Source organism: Scyliorhinus canicula, chromosome 23, assembly GCF_902713615.1.
Source record: "Scyliorhinus canicula chromosome 23, sScyCan1.1, whole genome shotgun sequence".
NCBI classification, from domain to species: Eukaryota; Metazoa; Chordata; class Chondrichthyes; order Carcharhiniformes; family Scyliorhinidae; genus Scyliorhinus; species Scyliorhinus canicula.
The window spans coordinates 24,370,841-24,393,328 of NC_052168.1; the positions used below are offsets into that span (position 1 = coordinate 24,370,841).

The window sequence follows — 22,488 nt, forward strand, 5'->3', positions numbered from 1 at the left end:
CCTCTACCCCCCCAACACCCTCCGGCTCGCCCCCACAGGGGGGTCTCCCCCACACCCGCAGGGGGGTCTCCCCCACACCCGCAGGGGGGTCTCCCCCACACCCGCAGGGGGGTCCCCCCCACACCCGCAGGGGGGGTCCCCCCCACACCCGCAGGGGGGGTTCCCCCACACCCGCCCCCCCTCCTCTCCCCCCCAACACCCGCCCCCCTCCTCTCCCCCCCAACACCCGCCCCCATCCTCTCCCCCCAACACCCGCCCCCCCTCCTCTCCCCCCCAACACCCGCCCCCCCCCCTCTCCCCCCAACACCCGCCGCCCTCCTCTCCCCCCCAACACCCGCCTCCCCTCCTCTCCCCCCCAACACCCACCCCCCCCTCCTCTCCCCCCCAACACCCGCCCCCCCTCCACTCCCCCCCAACACCCGCCCCCCCTCCTCTCCCCCCCAACACCCGCCCCCCTCCTCTCCCCCCAACACCCGCCCCCCCTCCACTCCCCCCCAACACCCGCCCCCCCTCCTCTCCCCCCCAACACCCGCCCCCCCTCCTCTCCCCCCAACACCCGCCCCCCCTCTTCTCCCCCCCCAACACCCGCCCCCCCCTCTTCTCCCCCCCCAACACCCGCCCCCCCTCTTCTCCCCCCAACACCCGCCCCCCCCTCTTCTCCCGCCCAACACCCGCCCCCCCCTTCTTCTCCCCCCCAACACCCGCCCCCCCTCTTCTCCCCCCCCCCAACACCCGCCCCCCCTCTTCTCCCCCCCCCAACACCCGCCCCCCCTCTTCTCCCCCCCAACACCCGCTCCCCCTCTTCTCCCCCCCCCAACACCCGCCCCCCCCTCTTCTCCCCCCCCCAACACCCGCCCCCCCTCTTCTCCCCCCCCCCAACACCCGCCCCCTCCCTTCTCCCCCCCCCAACACCCGCCCCCCCCTAGGCAGTGTCAATTTCAGCGGCCAGCTGATTGTTTCAGTGAGAGCAGCTTCCCTCTCTGGATCAAAGTGAGCCGGCCGCTGAAATTGACACTGCCCGCTGCTCTCTCCCTCCAATCCAACTTTTAAGTTTTAATGTTTCTGATTGGAGGGGAGAGCAGCCGGCAGTGTCAATTTCAGCGGACGGCTCACTTTGATCCGGAGATTGCGGTATTGCGGAGCGCGGTATAACGGGGGACTACTGTATCTCGCTTATCTCCTCAGCCTCCACACACAACTTCCCACCACTGTCCTTGACTGGCCCTACTCTTACCCTAGTCATTCTTTTATTCCTGACATACCTATAGAAAGCTTTTGGGTTTTCCTTGATCCTACCTGCCAAAGACTTCTCGTGTCCCCTCCTTGCTCGTCTCAGCTCTCTCTTTAGATCCTTCCTCGCTTCCTTGTAACTATCAAGCGCCCCAACTGAAACTTCATGCCTCATCTTCACATAGGCCTCCTTCTTCCTCTATAGGCCTCCTTCTTCCTCAATAGGCCTCCTTCTTCCTCTACATTGAACCCTGTGAATTTGATCCTACATCATTTGTGGAATGTCAGTAACTGCCTAAATCAGGATTATATCTGGCCTTGAAGCAAATCAGCTGGATGTGGATCCTGAGTCATACCGTTGCCACATTCTCCAACAACACCCACACTCATACCCGAGTTGTCTACCCTTGTTTTTATAAATGGCTGATTTTACCAGTTGGAAAGTTTCTTTGTCACACTTTTGATGCCTACAGTGCAGAAGGAGGCCATTTGGCCCATTAGATTTGCACTGACCCTCTGAAAGAGCTCTCTACCTCGGCCCACTCCTCCACCATATCCCTGTAATCCCACATAACCTGAACATTTCCACAGACGGCCGCCCCAGCAGGGGCCTTATCCAGCCAATATGCCTCCGCCGCGCGCCAGCCATCGCATCCCGGGGGCCCGCGATGCTATTTTGGCGGCCAGCAGATACACCCTCGACAACGCTGCCCGGCCCGCGCTGCCCTTTGTAAAGCTTTTGGTAAAAAGGGGCACTTCGCCGCGGTGTGCCAGGCCCGTGCCGTCGCCGCTGTCACCTCCACCCCTCCTAGTCTACGCACAATGGGCACCGCCATCTTCACCTCCCCGGACCACGCGTGGCCAGTGGGCGTCGCCATCTTCCACCCTCTCAGACGACGTGCAGCCCATGGGCGCCGCCATTTTGTCCTCCTCAAGATCTTCAGACTGGTGAATGTATAAGCACTAGTAATTCACCAGTATACTGCGTTGCATTATGCTATGCCATTAACCCTGTGGGCTCCATTTATGGGCTACTGTGTGGCTTTACCCACAGGGGGAGATGTGGCACATGTACGGGCTCCGCTCATGGCTCCGCCCCTTATAGGAAGTATAAGAGCAGCTGACCTGCGAGACCGCTTTCAGTAAGGTACAAGACGCAGGCAGGCAAAGTTGTAAGCTGATTAAAACCACTGCTTACTTCGGCTCGAATCTCCGAGTGAATTGATGGTTGCATCAATTTAATCAGCTTAGAGAACTACTATGGAGTCAGTCCTCAAACCTGACAGACTGGAACTCGATCCATAGGCTGCGGAGGCGAAATAAATTTTTTCACATTGGCTTTGGTGTTTTAAGGCCTACCTGGCCGCGTCGTCGACATCATCCGTCACGGACGACCAGAAATTGAATCTTCTCCACGCACGGGTGAGCCATCGCATTTCTGCCCAACTCGACGAAGCCACCTCCTATACTGAGACCCTCGCGACACTCAAACCTATCTACGTGCGGCTTGTGAATGAAGTCTACGCACGACATATCTTCACTATTCGCCGGCAGCGCCCCGGGGAGTCGCTAGATGACTATCTGCGCGACCTCAAAGCCCTCGCGCGCGACTGTAACTATCAGGTCGTTACAGCCACTCAGCACATGGAACTCGCCGTCCGAGACGTTTACGTTGTGGGGGGCCGATCGAACTATGTGAGGCAGCGCCTGCTTGAAAAAGGGGCCCAGGACCTGGAGGACACGGTAAAACTGGCGACCTCATTGGAGGTCGCTTTTTAGAGTGTCCCTGCATTCCCACGGCCAGCCACGTGCGATCCATGGGGGCAGCCATCTTGGGCGCCATCTTCCTCGCCGCCTGCCACGTGCGATCCATGGGGGCCGCCATCTTGGGCTCCATCTCCCTCGCCGCCCGCCACGTGCGATTAACGGGGGCCGCCATCTTGGCAATCATCCGCTTCGCCGCTCGACGCATACGATCTGCACGGACAGTCATCGCGGGGCCGCCCCAGCACCGCCGACCACGCCGCCGAGTATCCCCAACTCAGTGCAGTCACCTTGGACCAGTCAAGACCCAAGCACCTCAAGAGCTCCATGATGGCCGTCCGGGTTAACGAATACGAGACACCTTGCCTGTTCGACTTCGGGAGCACCAAGAGCTTTGTCTGCCCGGATCTGGTAAGACACTGTTCGCTCCTGATATTCCCGACGCAACAAACAATCTCCCTCGCCTCTGGGTCGCACTCAGTACAAATCTAAGGGTGCACTACTGCAACCTTAACGATACAGGGCGCCGAGTATACCAATTTTCAATTGTACGTGCTCCCAGACCTCTGCGCCCCTCTCCTCTTAGGACTCGATTTTCAGTGCAATCTCAGGAGCCTAACTCTTAGTTTTGGCGGACCCCTGCCCCCGCTCACTATATGTAGCCTCGCAACACTAAAAATCGACCCCCCTCCCCTCTTCGCTAACCTCACCGCGGACTGTAAGCAGGAGGTATAGTCTGCAGGATAGGGCATTTATTAGGTCTGAGGTCCGGCGTCTCTTGCGGGAAGGAGTCATAGAAGCCAGCAATAGTCCCTGGAGAGCTCAGGTGGTGGTCGTCAAGACCGGGGAAAAGTTCCGGATGGTGGTTGATTACAGCCAGACCATTAACCGGTTTACGCACCTTGATGTGTACCCCCTTCCCCGGATTACAGACATGGTGAATCAGATCGCGCACTACCGCGTGTTCTCCACGGTGGATCTGAAGTCTGCATACCACCAGCTCCCAATCCGGCCGGAGGACCGCCACCACACGGCGTTTGAGGCAGATGGCTGACTCTTTCATTTCCTCCGGGTCCGCTTTGGCGTCACGAACGGGTTTTCGGTGTTCCAACGAGCGATGGACCGAATGGTGGATCAGTACGGGCTGCGGGCCACGTTTCCGTACTTGGACAACGTTACCATCTGCAGCCATGATCAGCAGGACCACGACACCAACCTCCATCGATTTCTCCAAACCGCCCAAAATCTTAACCTCACGTACAACAAGGAAAAATGCGTTTTCCGCACTACCAGGCTAGCCGTCCTCGGCTACGTCGTGGAAAACGGGGTCCTGGGGCCCGACCCTGACCGTATGCGCCCCCTCCTACAACACCCCCTCCCTCACTGTCCCAAGGCCCTCAAGAGGTGCCTTGGATTTTTTTCCTATTACGGCCAATGGGTACCCCAGTATGCGGAAAAACCCGCCCACTATTTAAAGCCACCCTTTTCCCACTGTCAGCCGAGGCTCACCAGGCCTTCAACTGCATCAAGGCGGACATCGCCAGAGGCACCATGAGTGTGGTGGACGAGTCTGTCCCCTTCTAGGTGGAGAGTGACGCTTCAGAGGTCTCCACCTCTGAACTTCGACACTCCTCGGTCGAAAAGGAACCTCAAGCCATCGTGGAAGCCGTGTGGCACTGAAGGCACTACCTCGCTGGTAGGAGGTTTACCCTCATCACCGACCAAAGATCGGTTGCTTTCATGTTTGATAATTCGCAGCGGGGCAAGATCAAAAATGATAAGATCTTGAGGTTGAGGATCGAACTCTCCACCTATAATTACGATATAGTATATAGTTCTGGGAAGCTCAACGAGCCCCCAGATGCCCTATCCCGCGGCACATGCGCCGGCGCGCAAGACGACCGACTACAGGCTATCCACGACGACCTCTGCCACACGGGGGTCACCCGGCTTGCCCATTACATTAAGGCCCGCAACCTGCCCTTCTCCACCGAGGAGGTCAAAACTGTAACCAGGAATTGCCAAATCTGTGCAGAGTGTAAACTGCACTTCTATCGACCAGATAAGACCCACTTGGGAAAGGCTTCCCAGCCCTTTGAACGCCTCAGTATTGATTTCAAAGGGCCCCTCCCCTCAAATAATCGCAATACCTATTTCCTTAATATTATAGACGAGTTCTCCCGTTTCCCGTTTGCCATCCCATGCCCCGACATGACCACCCCCACCGTCATCAGAGCCCTGCACAGTGTCTTCACACTCTCTGGTTTCCACAATTATGTCCACAGTGACAGAGGCTTATCCTTTATGAGCGACGAACTGCGTCAGTACCTGCTCAGTAAGGGCATCGCCTCGAGCAGGACTACCAGTTACAACCCCAGGGGTAACGGGCAGGTGGAGAGGGAGAACGCGACGGTCTGGAAGACCGTCCAACTGACCCTACGGTCCAGGAATCTCCCGGTTTCCCACTGGCAGGAGGTCCTCCCCGATCCTGATGCGCTCCACGCTATTAGGTCCCTCCTTTGCACGGCCACAAACCAGACTCCTCATGACCGCTTGTTTATCTTCTCTAGGGGAACTACCACGGGGGCCTCGCTTCCTCCCTGGCTGAGGATACCAGGCCCTGTCCTCCTTCGGAAACACGTTCGGACCCATAAGACCGACCCCCTGGTAGAGAGGGTCCAGCTCCTGCACTCGAACCCACATTATGCATACGTAGAACACCCTGATGGCCGGCAGGATACCGTCTAACCTCCGAGACCTGGCGCCCGCAGGCTCCTCCACCACTACCACTAATGTACCCCCCCACACTATACCCTGCCCAACCTCCCGTGTCCTGCGCCCCCGCACCTTATTTGGTTTCCGTGCTCCCTTCCACCCGGCACACCAGTCCGCAGGAATGAAGCTCCGGACGAACCGTCCCCGGAGTCCTCCACCGGGGCCGCACCGAACCCACTTCCGCATCCATCAGAAATGGCTGCGACACCAGTGCTTCGTCGGTCACAACGTACGATCCGGGCGCCGGACCGACTGTATGTATGAATGTATAATCGTACATGTGTGAATGTGTAAGCACTAGTAATTCACCAGTATACTGTGTTGCATTATACCATGCCATTAACCCTGTGGGCTCCATCTATGGGGCACTGTGTGGCTTCACCCACAGGGGGAGATGGTGGAGCATGTATGGGCTCCGGCCATGGCTCCGCCCCTTATTGGAAGTATAAGAGCAGCTGACCTGCGGGACCGCCTTCAGTAAGGTACCAGTCACAGGCAGGCAAAGTTGTAAGCTGATTAAAACCACTGTTTACTTCGACTCCAGTCTCCGAGTGAATTGATGGTCGCATCACAGACGCCGCCATCTTGTCTTCCCGACGGCACATGGACACCGACAGCATTTCTGGACCTGGGCCCCCCAGGCTCCTCATCATCCGACGTCAACGATGACCAACCACGACTCGCCTCAGTGACAATCGACCAGTCTCGTCCGCACACCCTGGCCACCGCATCTACCAGCGTGAAAATCAACGGCTACGTGACCTCTTGGCTGCTGGACTCCGGGAGCACCGAAAGCTTCATGCACCCAGATACGGTAAGGCGCTGCTCCCTCGCGGTACACTCCGGCAACCAAAGAATCCCATTCCGTTGCGATCCGGGGGTACTGTGCTGTAACACTCACGGTCTAGGGCGTTGAATTCAGCGGCTTCCGCCTCTACGTCCTCCCTAACCTCTGCGCTGCCCTACTACTAGGCCTGGACTTCCAATGCAACCTCCAGAGTCTAACCCTAAAATTCGGCAGGCCCCCACCATCAGTGTGTGCGGCCTCGCGACCCGAAAGGTCGATCCGCCTTCCCTATTTGCAAATCTAACCGTTGATTGCAAACCCGTCGCCACCGGGAGCAGATGGTACAGCACCCAGGACAGGACCTTCATCAGGTCCGAGGTCCAGCGGCTGCTTCGGGAAGGCATCATCGAGGCCAGCAACAGCACCTGGAGAGCCCAAGTGGTTGTCGTTAAAACTGGGAAGAAAAACAGAATGGTCGTGGACTACAGCCAGACTATCAATCGGTACACGTAGCTAGACACGTACCCCCTCCCACGTATATCTGATATGGTCAATCAGATTGCACAGTACCGGGTCTTCTCAACGGTCGACCTCAAATCCGCCTACCACCAGCTCCCCATTCGTAAATCGGACCGTCCATACACTGCCTTCGAGGCGGACGGTCGCCTCTATCACTTCCTCGGGGTTCCCTTCGGCGTCACTAATGGGGTCTCGATCTTCCAAAGGGAGATGGACCAAATGGTCGACCAGTACGGTTTGCGGGCCACCTTCCCGTACCTAGACAACGTAACCATCTGCGGCCATGACCAGCAGGACCACGATGCCAACCGTGCCAAATTTCTTCACACCGCCACTCTCCTGAACCTCACCTACAGCAAGGAGAAGTGCGTGTTTATCCTCGGCTATGTGGTCCAGAACGGGGTTCTGGGGCCCGATCCCGACCACATGTACCCCCTCATGGAGCTCCCCCTTCCCCACTGCCCCAAGGCCCTCAAACGCTGCCTGGGGTTCGCAGTTTCAAATTCCTAGGGGTGCACATCACCAAAAATCTATCCTGGTCCACTCACGTCAACGCTATCACCAAGAAAGCACAACAGCGCCTATACTTCCTCAGGAAACTAAGGAAATTTGGCATGTCCACATTAACCCTTACCAACTTTTACAGATGCACCATAGAAAGCATCCTATCAGACTGCATCACGGCCTGGTATGGCAACTGCTCGGCCCAGGACCGCAAGGATCTTCAGAGAGTCGTGAATACCGCCTAGTCCATCACACGAACCTGCCTCCCATCCATTGATTCCATCTACACCTCCCCCTGCCGGGGGAAAGCGGGCAGCATAATCAAGGATCCCTCCCACCCGGCTTACTCACTTTTCCAACTTCTTCCATCGGGCAGGAGATTCAGAAGTCTGAGAACACGCACGAACAGACTCAAAAACAGCTTCTTCCCCACTGTCACCGGACTCCTAAATGACCCTCTTATTGACTGACCTCATTAACACTACACCCTGTATGCTTCAACCGATGCCAATGCTTATGTAGTTACATTGTATATCTTGTGTTGCCCTATTATGTATTCTCATGTATTTTCTTGAATTTTGTTTAATTCCCTTTTCTAATGATCTGTTGAGCTGCTTGCAGAAAAATACTTTTCACTGTACCTCGGTACACGTGACAATAAACAAATCCAATCCAATCCAATCATACTACGCCCAGTGGGTCCCAAACTATGCGGACAAGGCCCGCCCATTCATACAGTCCACCCACTTTCCCTTGACGGCTGAGGCACAAAATGCCTTCGCCCGTATCAGAGCCGATATCGCCAAGGCCGGGATGCACGCAGTAGATGAGACACTGCCCTTTCAATTAGAGAGCGACGCATCAGACGTCGCCCTAGCCGCCACCCTCAATCAGGCAGGAAGACCTGTGGCATTCTTCTCCCACACCCTTCATGCCTCAGAAATACGGCACTCATCTGTCGATAAAGAGGCCCAAGCTATTGTTGAAGCTGTGCATTGGAGGCATTACCTGGCCGGCAGGCGATTCACTCTCCTCACTGACCAACGGTCGGTAGCCTTCATGTTTAATAACACACAGCGGGGCAAGATCAAGAACGCTAAGATCTCGAGGTGGAGGATCGAGCTCTCCACCTACAATTACGAGATTTTGTATCGCCCCTGTAAGCTCAACGAGCCCCCTGACGCCCTATCCCGAGGTACATGTGCCAGCGCACAAGAAGACCGACTCCGGACCCTTCACGACAGCCTTTGTCACCCGGAAGTCACACGGTTGTAGCATTTCATAAAGGCCCGCAACCTGCCCTACTCCGTCGAGGAAGTACGGACAATCACCAGGAACTGCCAGGTCTGTGCGGAGTGCAAGCTGCACTTCTACCGGCTGGACCGTGCTCGCCTAGTGAAAGCCTGTGGTGGATGTAATTCACACTGTATTGTATTGTATGGTATTGTGTCCTTGTGGGCTCTGTCTGTGAGCCGTTGCATGGCTCTGCCCATAGGGGGAGATGAGGAGCTTGTACAGGGCTCCACCTTTGGCTCCGCCCATGGCTCTGCCTATGGTCCCTCCCACTACCAGAAGTATAAAGTGCTGCAGCCCTGTGAGCCTGCACTCAGTTCTTCTGGTCGCAGGCAGGCTCAGTTGTAAGACTATTAAAACCACAGTTTACTTCCAATCGTGTCACGAGTGAATTGGTGGTCACCTCAAGGCCTCCCGGCCCTTTGAACCGCTCAGCGTGGATTTCAAAGGGCCCCTCCCCTCCACCAACCGTAACACGTATTTTCTCAGTGTGGTCGATGAGTATTCCAGATGCCCCTTCGCCATCCCACGCCCCGACATGACATCTGTCACCGTCATCAAAGCCCTCAACACAATCTTCGCTCTGTTCGGCTTCCCCGCCTACATCCACAGTGACAGGGGATCCTCAGTCATGAGTAATGAGCTACGTCAGTTCCTGCTCAGCAGGGGTATCGCCTCCAGCAGGTTGACAAGCTATAACCCCCGGGGAAACGGACAGGTAGAGAGGGAGAACGGGACGGTATGGAGGGCCGTCCAACCGGCCCTACGGTCCAGGAACCTCCCAGCCTCTCGCTGGCAGGAGGTCCTCCCTGATGCACTACACTCCATTCGGTCACTACTGTGCACCGCCACTAACAACACACCCCATGAACGTATTTTTGCCTTCCCCAGGAAGTCCACATCCGGGGTGTCGCTCCCGACTTGGCTCGCAGCTCCAGGACCAGTCCTGCTCCGTAGGCACGTCTGACTCCACAAGGCGGAGAGGGTGCAATTGCTCCATGCAAACCCCTAATATGCCTATGTGGCGTACCCCGACGGCCGCCAGGATACTGTCTTCTTCAGGGAACTGGCGCCAGCAGGTTCCACACACACACACCCCTCCGGCCTGGCGCCACCCTCCACTCCCCCGGCGCTCTCACCAGCACCCTCCCAGGGCCATCCGTCCTCCCCCTGCCCACGCCCGAGGATGAAGTGGATTTCGGCATGCTCCCGGAGTCACCGAAAATCAGGCCAGCATCGACATCGCCGCCACCACTACGTCGCTCCCGGCGGAACATCACGGCCCTGGACAGGTTAAACCTCTAACTCGTCCACTGGACTTCAAAAGACTTTATTTCGCTCTCAAATATTGTAAATATAAATTCATTGCTGTATATAGTTCTCCACCACCCCCGCCGGTCTCAATTTTAATAGGGGGTGAATGTGGTAAATCACTGTTACACGTTTATTAGTTGATGTATGGTAGGACCTGTACTACAGCTTCGCCGGTAGTCCCTGCCTGCTGGCTCGCCCAGTAGGCGGAGTATAAATATGTAGCAGCCATTTCGCCAGCTGCTGTGGAGGCCACACATCTTAGAGCAATAAAGCCTCAGTTGTATCCAACTCTAGTCTTTGTTCAATTGATCGTGCATCAGTCTGCCTCACTGAAAGATGTCATCCAGTACCAGGCTGACCTTGATGAGGTTCTGCGTGACATGTTCCACTCTCAGATGGGAATGGCCGAGGCACTGCGGAGCTTGTCCCAGTCACAGGTGGGCATTGTCAAGGTGCTGCAGAGCATGGTCCAGTCACTGAGGAGCATCGCTGAGAGCGTCGACACAATAGTGCAGACTATGGGGAACCACTAGGGCTGGCATATCTCCAGGCATCTCCCGCTCCCTGTGGTACCCACCCACCCTCTGGTCGTGGACATGTCCCTGGAGCTGTGTCCCATTCCCTGGGTGTTTGGATGTTGCCTCCTGCAGTGTTCAGGCACAGCCGCCAGCCATCAAGGTGTGATTGGGATGCTAGACAATGACTCCCACATGCTACATGGTCTGCCCACCCATGAGAATCCACTTGGGATGTGTGAAGTGCTCACTTAACCACGATTGCCAATTCCCTATCAGCAATAGACTTCAGCCTCACGCCCCGAGGCCTCAGCAGTCGGGTTATGACAAGGGTTGCCCCTGGAACGGCTAAACGTTCCGAGGTTGGCACAGTGGTGCCGCGAGCGATTGACCTCCCTCCAGCACCTTCGCCCCACCCTTTTATGGTAGCCCACCCCTGCGGAGGGTCCTCCACTTTCAGCTGAGGGTCCCACACCCCACCGAGCACTGGGGTGGAAAACCCAGCACTGCCGGGTTCTTTGCCTGTGAGCAAAGAGGCTACTCACCTCCTCGGCTCCCCACAGTAGCCCTTACTCCAGGTTCACGTTTTTCAAAAGGAGTACTAATCGGCGCCAGCATGATCACTTGCTGGGGAGACCGCTGAATGACAGGAGCCGTTGGATACGGGGGAAGCTCTCGTTAACTGTATGGAAATGGGGCGTAAGTGGTGATAATTGGTTTCTCACCATGCTTCGGCGAGATCCAAATTTTGTCTACGCAAGTGGGCTGGTTGCATCGCAAACTGTTTGGCCCCTGGCGCGGTTCTCGTTTTTGGCTACTCCCGCTATTCACCGGCCTCATTTGTTTTGAGCGAGAGTGCAACGAGGAGAATTGCGCCCCTGATGTGATGCCACCTCCAGCATTGTCAGTCACCATTGCCTTGACTCGCCTTTGCATATGTGTGTTAAGATGTGAGTTGTTAATAAATGAGGGCTGTCATGGTGTGCGTATATGTGTAGTTGGTGTGCAATAATTGTAGGAGAATGAAGGGAAGTGGGAGAGGGCATTCCTGTGAGTGCTGTGAATCTTGTGATCATAAAGGCCATTAGCAATAATCTTATCTTAATCATTTTAGTGAGATCATTAAATATTGTATCCATGTCCTGGGTGTTTGACTGCTTACATTTACATACCCTACAATATCTTCCTAGTGATAGTAGAGGACACTTTGCACCCTGAGGAGGAAGAGGTAGTCCTTTCACCTGTCTATTGCTTGCGATAGGGCCTCCCAGGCATGATCTGAGAACCTTGGTGCTCTCTCAGTACTTCATCTCCTTCTAAAGATTTGTCCCTGGTATCTACAACCAGAATGCTCCCCTGCCCCCTTCCTTTATGCAGCTGGTTGCTTTTAAGTGATAGCATTGATGCCCTATGTTCAGCTTCCTTGCAGCTGATTAGTGGCACAAAATGCTTGTTTCATGCCTGACATGATAATGATAAGCTGGCATGAATATTACAGCTTGAATTAGTTATCTGAGTCAGTGTGTCTGCAGTGCCTCGCCCCTTTCATGCCCGATTCTGGCTGCAATTGGATTTCTATAGACCTGTATAAAAGGTGTGATTTTACTAAATGGGATCAAAGTCCTTAGCGAGGTTCTTGATTAATAAGGGGATCAGGGGTTATGAGGAGAAGGCAGGAGAATGGGGATGAAAAATTATCAGCCATGATTGAATGGCAGAGCAGACTCGATGGGCTGAGTGGCCTAATTCTGCTCCTATGTCTTCTGGTCTTGTGGTGTTTGTGCCGAGGAATACAAGGCTATAAAATGACACTTGCGTTTTATAAGGGGCCACAGCCGAGGCCATACATAGCCCAGTTTTGTGCAACGAAGAGCTCCGCTTGATGGCATCCCGATCACCGAGGTCCCCGACATGACTCCTGACCCTCCCCCAAGCCTCAGCGCACTATGGGAGGACCCCCGGGATTTAATATGTGGATTTGATAAAAAATGCTCCACCCACAATGGGCGGAAGGACTCACAAGATTGCGTTGGATCTCGCGAGGCGTTACGAGCCACGTAGATCCCGAGAGCGGGGTCTCCCGGCTTCTATCATGCTGTGCCACGGCGAGATGCTTTGGGTGCAGCATGGCTATAAAATCCCGCCAGAAATTCCAGGGGCTGGATTCTCCGCAGCTCTGCACCGTAATCGCGGCCTGCGCGGGGCCGAGAATCCACTTTTGTGCCATAATCGGGCCCGGTGCCGGGTTGGCGATTCTCTGGGCCCCGAAAATCGGCGTGACCATGGAGTATGCCGCGCCGCCGGAGGGGGTGGTTCTTTGCCAGGGGCCCACCCAGCAATCCTCCGCTCCCAACCCGCCGAGTTCCCAACGAAGTGGAACTAACCACCTATTGCCGGTCGGGTTGCTGGTGTGGCAGCTGCAGACTCAGTCTGCTGCCGCCTGGTCGGGGGCAGGCGAATCGGAGACCAGGGGGGGGCCTCTAGGCGGCGGGGATTAACTGTGCGGGTATCGAGGCTCTGGCGCGTGGCCAATTGGCGAGTCTCTTTTTTCGGTGTGCTGGAGGCTACCGCCATGCACATGCACGGACTCCAAACTGGAAGCGCGGGGGCCCGTATCTGCAGCCAAAGCGGCGAGATTCACTCTGGGTCCCTGCTAGCCCCCTGCAAGGCATTGAATTAGTTCAACTTTTTTCTAGGAATTTTAGGAGTAAAACTTCACCGTTTGTATGCCGGTGTGGGGACATAGTCTCATTTTGGGAGAATTCAGAAGTTTGATATCCAAAACTTAAACCATTTTGAGTGGTATCTTTTTTAAAAAATCTTCCAGAATTCCTACAGCAAAGAAAAAAACCAATAAACTCGAAACAAACATGCTTAATTGTTGCTAGTGAGTTTGCAGTAACCAAATTACCATTCTACTTTCAGTGTTCAGTAAACTGTAACCGCGCATTGATGCATTTAAGGAGAAGCTCAATAAAAACATGAGGGAGGCAGGAATAGTAGGATGTAATGGTAGAGTTATATGAAGTAAAGTTGAAGGAAATTTGAGTGGTGCATAGACGCCAGAATTGACCAATTAGACTGAATGTCCTGTGTCGGTGCTGTACATTCTATGAAAACATGATATGGAGGAAGCTTTAACTTAAATTACTTTGTGAACAATTGTTTCAGTGTGAAGCATTTATTTTCAATATATTATTGCAATTTCCTTTATTGAAGCGATGCTTCTGGAACCCATGCGAGTAGGACTGGTTTACCCTGATGAAGCAGTGAAAGCGTCAGTGTGCTATATTTTCTGTACGCTGTACAGTTACCCATCTGTTGCTGAGAAGCTATCCATGCACTTCGATGAGAGACTTTGCAAACTCCTTGTATCAATCATGGAGGCAGCACAGAGTAAAGAACTGCAAGTAAACTCCCTTGGTATGTCTGCAATGTTCTGCAGTGTACAGCATTTTCTGTGTGACATTAGAGTTGCGGAAAGTAGTTTTAGTTATTCGTTTGCATGCTACATTAGTTTATTTATGAGATTATTTTGTTATTAGTTAAACATGACTTGTTCGCATTTTTATGTTGCAAATTATGCATCATTAACCTGTAATGCAATACAGTGAGATGGTAAAGTCATAGTAATATCACTGGACTAGTAATCCAAAGGCCTCGCCCAATGCTGTGGGTCACAAGTTCAAATCCCACTATGGCAGCTGGTGGAATTTTAATTCAATTAATAAATCTGAAATTGAAAGCTAGTCTCGGTAATCGTAACCATGATCAATCATTAATTGCTGTAAAAACTTACCTAGTTTGAGGAATGTGGTCTGCTCTGGCACTAAAGGTGACTCCAGGCTCAAAGCAATGTGGTTGACCCTTTACTGCCCTCTGACATGACTCAGTTCAAGGGCAGTTAGAAATGGGCAACAAATACTGGCCTTGCCAGTGGCGCCCACATCCCATGAAAGAATTTAAAAAAAAATTAGTGACATTTTGTTTTGTTGGGAGATTTTCTTTCTAATTGTTTCCTTGTGGTTTAATGGTAGCACTCTCGTCATTGAACCATAAAATTGTGGATTCAAATGTCACTTTAGAGGCTTGAGCACAAATCTAGAATTGGGGAAATAAACTTGCAGTGCTTCAGGGATAGAGCAGGGGAAATGGGACTGATTGGATTGGTCTGCTGAGAGCCGGCATGGACTTGATGCGCTGAATGGTCTCAATCTGGGCCTTACTAACTCTATGACTTCTGTGCATTACGAAGGGTGTGTTGCATTGTTTGGAGTGGTGGCTTTTGGATAAGATGATGGACTGGATTTTCATGAAGTCGGTGAGACTCCATGCAGGGATGAAAATGGCAGCCACAACCTGATTCCAGGATTCCCAACCCCATTCCCAGAGTTTCTGATTATCATTTTAAGGGCTTGGACTGTTTTGGGTCACGAGCCTGCACTCCAAACCTGGCTGGCTCCATTGCGGGATTAGATATATCCTTGTCCTGCACAATGTTCACTGAGTCGGACCGTTTTTCCAAGTGTTATAGTTCACAGCACCTCAGAGAAGTTGTGAGCCATAGCCTGCATGAAGGAATCTTTTGAGATACATTCTGGTCATGCCTCCATGCCAAGGTATGCTCCTTATCCATCCTCAAAGACTTCAAATGTCCTCCCATGCCCCCTTACCCCTCCTCCTATGGCCTCTCATGCCTATCCCCAAACCAAGCTATGGCACTTCCATGCACATTCAATCACTAGATACTGTAGAGAACCAATGAATGCTATAGTGTCAATAGAAAGTGTAAAAATGCTTTGCAAAAAGTCATTCATTGATAACTTTCCACTTCCTTAAAAATAGCTCATTTGTAACTGCTGGCCAATAAAAGTGTCAATCATCCATACCCTTTAAAGTATCAATGAATGTTTCTTTTTTTTAGAAAATATTTTATTAAAGCATTTATAATTTTAACACTTTTAAACAGAGAGATCCAACAAACAGAAAAACTCACAATAACATAACCATCTCCCCCTCCAAGCATAAACCCTAACTATCATGATCCATGTAACTACTCCATCTCACAGTTCTCCCTTCATTGGTTTTCCTACCCTTATTCGTCACTTCCATGCCTCCCCCATCAATTAATGTTTAAATGGTATAATTGATTTCAAGGCTCTCAGCCAAGCCTCATTATGCATTCTTTGCTGAGGATCAGAAATCCATTAGACTACTGAAACACATTCGCTGCAGGGAAAACATTGTTTGATTGACAGCTTTGGCTCTCTAATCTTTTTTGGCAATTGCACCATATTTATTTGCACAATAATAATAATAATCTTTATTAGTGTCACAAGTAGGCTTACATTAACACTGCAATGAAGTTACTGTGAAAAGTCCCTAGTCGTCATACTCCGGCGCCTGTTCGGGTACACTGAGGGAGCATTTAGAATGTCCAATTCACCTAAAAGCATGTCTTTCAGGACTTGTGGGAGGAAACCGGATAACCTGGAGGAAACCCACACAGACATGGGGAGAATGTGTAGACTCCGCACAGCCAGTGGCCCAAACTGGGAATCGAACCCGAAGATAAAGAGGTTTCGGTGATTGCAATGTTTGCCATTAATAACTTTCTGGGTCAGTTACTGAAATATGTTTAGCTGCCTGCATACCTCCATTTTTAAAGGTTTATTTATCTTAACTAATGTCATCAGATTTTCTAGAGCACCAGGAAACCTAGCAAGTAAGATGAAAAAATGAAATGAAAATCTCTTATTGTCACGAGTAGGCTTCAATGAAGTTACTGTGAAAAGCCCCTAGTCGCATTCCTGCGCCTGTCCGGGGAGGCTGGTACGGGAATCGAACCGTGCTGCTGGCCTGCTTGTTCTGCTTTAAAAGCCAGCGATTTAGCCCAGTGAGCTAAACCAGCCCCATGAGGTGAGAAGGATAAATCCATAAGGTAAACAGCTTTTACAGAATTGCATTAGGGCCAGGAGAAGCAGGAGTGGTTTCCCAAAACCCAACAAGAGAATCCTCTAATTGGCTGACACCACAACCCCATCTCCTCCTCAATCCCCATGATTCCTTCTTTCTGACCTCCATGGTGTGGTGCTAACAATTGCACTTCTCCTTGTTATACGTGAGATTAAGGAGAGATGCGGTGTGGAGGAATTTAGAAAGGTTGGCGTCATGGTCCTGCTGGTCATGGCCGCAGATGGTGACATTGTCGAGGTATGGGAAGGTGGCCTGCAGTCCGTACCGGTCAACCATTCGGTCCATTTCTCGCTGAAATACCGAGACTCCATTCGTGACGCCGAAGGGAACCCTAAGAAATTGGTACAGACGACCGTCTGCCTCGAAGGCAGTGTAGGGACGGTCCAATTTATGGATGGGGAGCTGATGGTAGGCGGATTTCAGGTCAATAGTAGAGAAGACCCGGTACTGTGCAATCTGAGTGACCATCTCAGAAATGTGGGGGAGTGGGTACGCGTCGAGCTGCGTGTACCGGTTGATGGTCTGGCTGTAGTCCACGACCATCCTGTGCTTCTCCCCGGTCTTAACCACTACCACCTGGACTCTCCAAGGGCCGTTGCTGGCCTCGATGATACCCTCCCGAAGCAGGACTTCGGACCTGATGAAGGCCTTGTCCTGGGTGCTGTACCATCTGCTCCTGGTGGCGACGGGCTTACAATCTGTGGTCAGATTGGCAAAGAGTGAGGGAGGCTCGACCTTGAGGGTCGCGAGGCCGCAAACGGTGAGGGGAGGTAGGGGTCCGCCGAATTTGAGGGTGAGGCTCTGGAGATTGCACTGGAAATCCAGGCCGAGTAAGAGTGACGCGCAGAGGTTGGGGAGAATGTACAGACGGAAACGGTAGAATTCCACGCCATGTACAGTAAGTTTAACCAGGCAGAAACCCCGGATCGGGACGGAGTGGGACCCGGAGGCGAGAGAGATCTGCCGGTTGGCGGGATGGACCGCAAAGGAATAGCGCCTTACCATGTCCGGGTGGACGAAGCTCTCGGTGCTCCCGGAATCGATGAGGCAGGAGGTCACGTGGCCGTTGACCAGCACCGATGTGGAAGAGGGTGCCAGGTTGCGAGGACGGGACTGGTCGAGCGTAACGGAGGCGAGCAGCGGTCGATCGGCGGTTGAGTCAGATGAGTCCGATGAGGAGCTGTAGCGACCCGTTTCCCGTGGCCCCGTCCCGGCGAGATGACAAAATGGCGGCACCTGGAGACAAGATGGCGGCATCTGCAGTACCTGTGAGTAAAATGGCGGCGCCTATGGAGTGCACGTTGTGGGGTTGGAACAAAATGGCGGCGCCAATGGAACGCAAATGGCGGTGGTGGATGAAGATGGCGGCGCCCATGGAGCACACGTGGCGGGGGCGGCGAAAGATGGCGGTGCCCACTGATCACACGTGGGATCGGCAGGGCCCATTGAAGGAGCGGCTGAGGCGAGGGGACCGGTGGTGCGATAGCGGCGACCGTCCGGGACTGACACACCGCTGCAAAGTGGCCTTTCTTGCCACAAGCTTTGCAGGTCGCGATGCGGGCCAGGCAGCGTTGGCGGGGGTGCTTCTGCTGACCGCAGAAGTAACAGTGGGGACCCCCAGGGGGTGCGGTGCGGCGGGCAGCGCAGGCATAGTGCGCGGGGGCGGCTGCTGGGGGTGCCGTTTGCAGGGTCCACGAGGGGTAGGACGGGTGGGCCTGGGGGGCCGTTTGCGGGGTCCACGAGGGGTAGGACGGGTGGGCCGAGCGGCTAGCAGAGTAAGTTCGCGGGAGGCAGCCGTCATGGAAAGCGCCAGGGCCTTTGCGGCCGCGAGGTTGGGGATGGCCCCTTCCAGCAGTCGTTGCCAACTGTTGGCAACTTTCTTGCAGCTAAACTACCTCTGGCACTTTAACCATCCACCCAGCAGATAGGATTAAAATCCCTCCATGGTCTCAGCAGGGGCCAGTGCCAAGATGTAGTTTTTACCTTTGTTTCACAATGGGGCTGGTTTAGCTCACAAGGCTAAATCACTGGCTTATAAAGCAGACCAAGCAGGCCAGCAGCACGGTTCGATTCCTGTACCAGCCTCCCCGGACAGGCGCCGGAATGTGGCGACTAGGGGTTTTTCACAGTAACTTCATTGAAGCCTACTCGTGACAATAAGCGATTTTCATTTCATTTCATGTTACTGCAGTCCTACCAATGGTTGATTTAGGGTCTGGACTGAAAATCCTGGAATATACGTACTGTTCAGCTTGGCCACTGGTTTACCTAGGAAATGGTGCACAGGACAGATAGGAAGAGGTTGGGTGGTGCTGGGGAAGGAATGAGAGAAGTGAAAAATTATTTTTAAAATAGTGTGAGAAAATAAATAAAATAGGTTTTAATGTTTAGGTGACAAAATAGTCTGGGATTGAAACACTATTCACATAAGAACTTTTACAAATTCATAAAAAGGCGTGTAGCTAAAGTAAACTACGCTTAATGGCATACACAGGAGAAATCGTCATTAGAAATGAGGAAAGAACATTGAATCATAGAATCCCTACAGTGCAGAAGGAGCTCATTCGGCCCATTGAGTCCGAAAGAGCACTCCATCCAAGCCCACTCTCCCACCCTATCCCAATTACCCCTTAACTTAACATACACATCTTTGGACACTATAAGGGACATTTTAGCATGGCCAATACACCTAACCTGCACATCTTTCAGGGCAGCACGGTAGCCTTGTGGATAGCACAATCGCTTCACAGCTCCAGGGTCCCAGGTTCGATTCCGGCTTGGGTCACTCTGTGCGGAGTCTGCACATCCTCCCCGTGTGTGCGTGGGTTTCCTCCGGGTGCTCCGGTTTCCTCCCACAGTCCAAAGATGTGCGGGTTAGGTGGATTGGCCATGATAAATTGCCCTTAGTATCCAAAATTGCCCTTAGTGCTGGGTGGGGTTACTGGGTAATGGGGATAGGGTGGAGGTGTTGACCTTGGATAGGGGGTAGGGTGCTCTTTCCAAGAGCCGGTGCAGACTCGATGGGCCGAATGGCCTCCTTCTGCACTGTAAATTCTATGTAATCTATGTAATCTTTGGACTGTGGGAGGAAACCAGAGCACCTGGAGGAAACCCATGCAGACACAGAGAGAATGTGCAAACTCCACACAGCCGTCAAAAGTCAGAATTGAATCCGGGTCCCTGGCATTGTAAGGGAGCAGTGCTAACTATATTGGGCCGGATTCTCCAGTCCCCCAGCCGTGTGTTTCTTGGTGGCACGCCATTTACGGACAGTGGGAGTAAAGAACCCTGGGTGTTATAAATAATAATAATAATATTTATTAGTGTCACAAGTAGACTTACATTAACACTGCGAAAATCCCCTATTGAGGCAAGACTTAGGATGCATCAGATGGAGAGGAAAATTGCAGGGGATTGGCACAATGGAAATGTGGACTATGTTCAAGGAACAGCTACTGCGTGTCCTTGATAAGTATGTACCTGTCAGGCAGGGAGGAAGTGGTTGAGCGAGTGAACCGTGGTTTACTAAAGTAGTTACAACACTTGTCAAGAGGAAGAAGGAGGCTTATGTAATGAGACGTGAAGGTTCATTTAGGGCGCTCGAGAGTTACAAGTTAGCTAGGAAGGATCTAAAGAGAGAGCTGAGAAGAGCCAGGAGGGGACATGAGAAGTCTTTGGCAGGTAGGATCAAGGATAACCCTAAAGCTTTCTAGCAATATGTCAGGAATAAAAGAATGACTAGGGTAAGAGTAGGGCCAGTCAAGGACAGTAGTGGGAAGTTGTGCATGGAGTCCGAGGAGATAGGAGAGGTGCTAAATTAATATTTTTCGTCAGTATTCACACAGGAAAAAGACAATGTTGTCGAGGAGAATACTGAGATACAGGCTACTAGACTAGAAGGGCTTGAGGTTCATAAGGAGGAGGTGTTAGCGATTCTGGAAAGTGTGAAAATAGATAAGTCCCCTGGGCCGGATGGGATTTATCCTAGGATTCTCTGGGAAGCTAGGGAGGAGATTGCTGAGCCTTTTGCTTTGATCTTTAAGTCATCTTTGTCTACAGGAATAGTGCCAGAAGACTGGAGGATAGCAAATGTTGTCCCTTTGTTCAAGAAGGGGAGTAGAGACAACCCCGGTAACTATAGACCAGTGAGCCTTACTTCTGTTGTGGGAAAAGTCTTGGAAAGGTTTATAAGAGATAGGATGTATAATCATCTGGAAAGGAATAATTTGATTAGAGATAGTCAACATGGTTTTGTGAAGGGTAGGTCGTGCCTCACAAACCTTATTGAGTTCTTTGAGAAGGTGACCAAACAGGTGGATGAGGGTAAAGCAGTTGATGTGGTGTATATGGATTTCAGTAAAGCGTTTGATAAGGTTCCCCACGGTAGGCTATTGCAGAAAATACGGAGGCATGGGATTGAGGGTGATTTAGCAGTTTGGATCAGAAATTGGCTAGCTGGAAGAAGATAAAGGGTGGTGGTTGATGAGAAATATTCAGACTGGAGTCCAGTTACTAGTGGTGTACCACAAGGATCTGTTTTGGGGCCACTGCTATTTGTCATTTTTATAAATGACCTGGAGGAGGGCTTAGAAGGATGGGTGAGTAAATTTGCAGATGACACTAAAGTCGGTGAAGTTGTGGACAGTGCAGAAGGATGTTACAAGTTACAGAGGGACATAGATAAGCTGCAGAGCTGGGCTGACAGGTGGCAAATGGAGTTTAATGCAGAAAAGTGTGAGGTGATTCATTTTGGAAGGAATAACAGGAAGACAGAGTACAGGGCTAATGGTAATATTCTTGGTAGTGTGGATGAGCAGAGAGATCTCGGTGTCCATGTACATAGATCCCTGAAAGTTGCCACCCAGGTTGAGAGGGTTGTTAAGAAGGGGTATGGTGTGTTAGCTTTTATTGGTAGAGGAATTGAGTTTCGGAGCCATGAGGTCATGTTGCAGCTGTACAAAACTCTGGTGCGGCCGCATTTGTAGTATTGTGTGCAGTTCTGGTCGCCGCATTATAGGAAGGATGTGGAAGCATTGGAAAGGGTACAGAGGAGATTTACAAGGATTTTGCCTGTTATGGAGGGAAGATCTTACGAGGAAAGGCTGAAGGACTTGAGGCTGTTTTCGTTAGAGAGAAGAAGGTTAAGAGGTGACTTAATTGAGGCATACAAGATGATCAGAGGATTAGATAGGGTGGACAGTGAGAGCCTTTTTCCTCGGATGGTGATGTCCAGCACGAGCGGACAGAGCTTTAAATTGAGGGGAGATAGATATAGGACAGATGTCAAAGGTAGATTCTATACTCAGAGAGTAGTAAGGGGGTGGAATGCCCTTCCTGCAAGAAGGAGCCGTGCTCCGAAAGCTCGTGTTTGAAACAAACCTGTTGGACTTTAACCTGGTGTTGTAAGACTTCTTACTGTGCTCACCCCAGTCCAACGCCGGCATCTCCACATCATGGCTTCCTGCAACAGTAGTGGACTCGCCAACACTAAACGCATTCAAATGGTCATTGGATAGACACATGGACGATAAGGGAATAGTGTAGATGGGCTTTAGAGGGGTGTCTCAGGTTGGCGCAACATCGAGGGCCGAAGGGCCTGTACTGCGCTGTAATGTTCTATGTATAAGGGCATCAAGCACAAAAGCAAGGAAGTTATGGTAAAACACTCTTTCAGCATCAGCTAGAACAGTGGGCTGGATTCTCTGATCCCCCAGCCGCCTGTTTCTTGGTGATGTGCCGATTGTTGGCGACAAGATGTTCTACGTGAAGAAATTCCATATGTCAGGCTTTAATCAACTAGTTGTATGCCCA

At 52.2% G+C, this 22,488-nt stretch overlaps 1 protein-coding gene across 11 annotated transcripts in view; it reads left to right on the forward strand.

The window, feature by feature from the left end:
• The window catches only part of LOC119956323 (meiosis inhibitor protein 1), a 536,433-nt gene that overhangs the window by 92,138 nt on the left and 421,807 nt on the right, over positions 1-22,488 (forward strand). For 9 of the 11 annotated variants that reach the window (XR_005458631.1, XM_038783445.1, XM_038783450.1 and 6 more), the window contains one exon: positions 13,921-14,124. The exons of the other annotated variants lie outside the window; for them this stretch is intronic. Coding sequence is in view for 8 of the 9 variants with exons in the window: in XM_038783445.1 (XP_038639373.1) it covers positions 13,921-14,124 (204 nt within the window). In the remaining variant the exon portion in view is untranslated. The remainder of the gene's footprint in view (positions 1-13,920; positions 14,125-22,488) is intronic. 11 annotated transcript variants of the gene reach the window in all.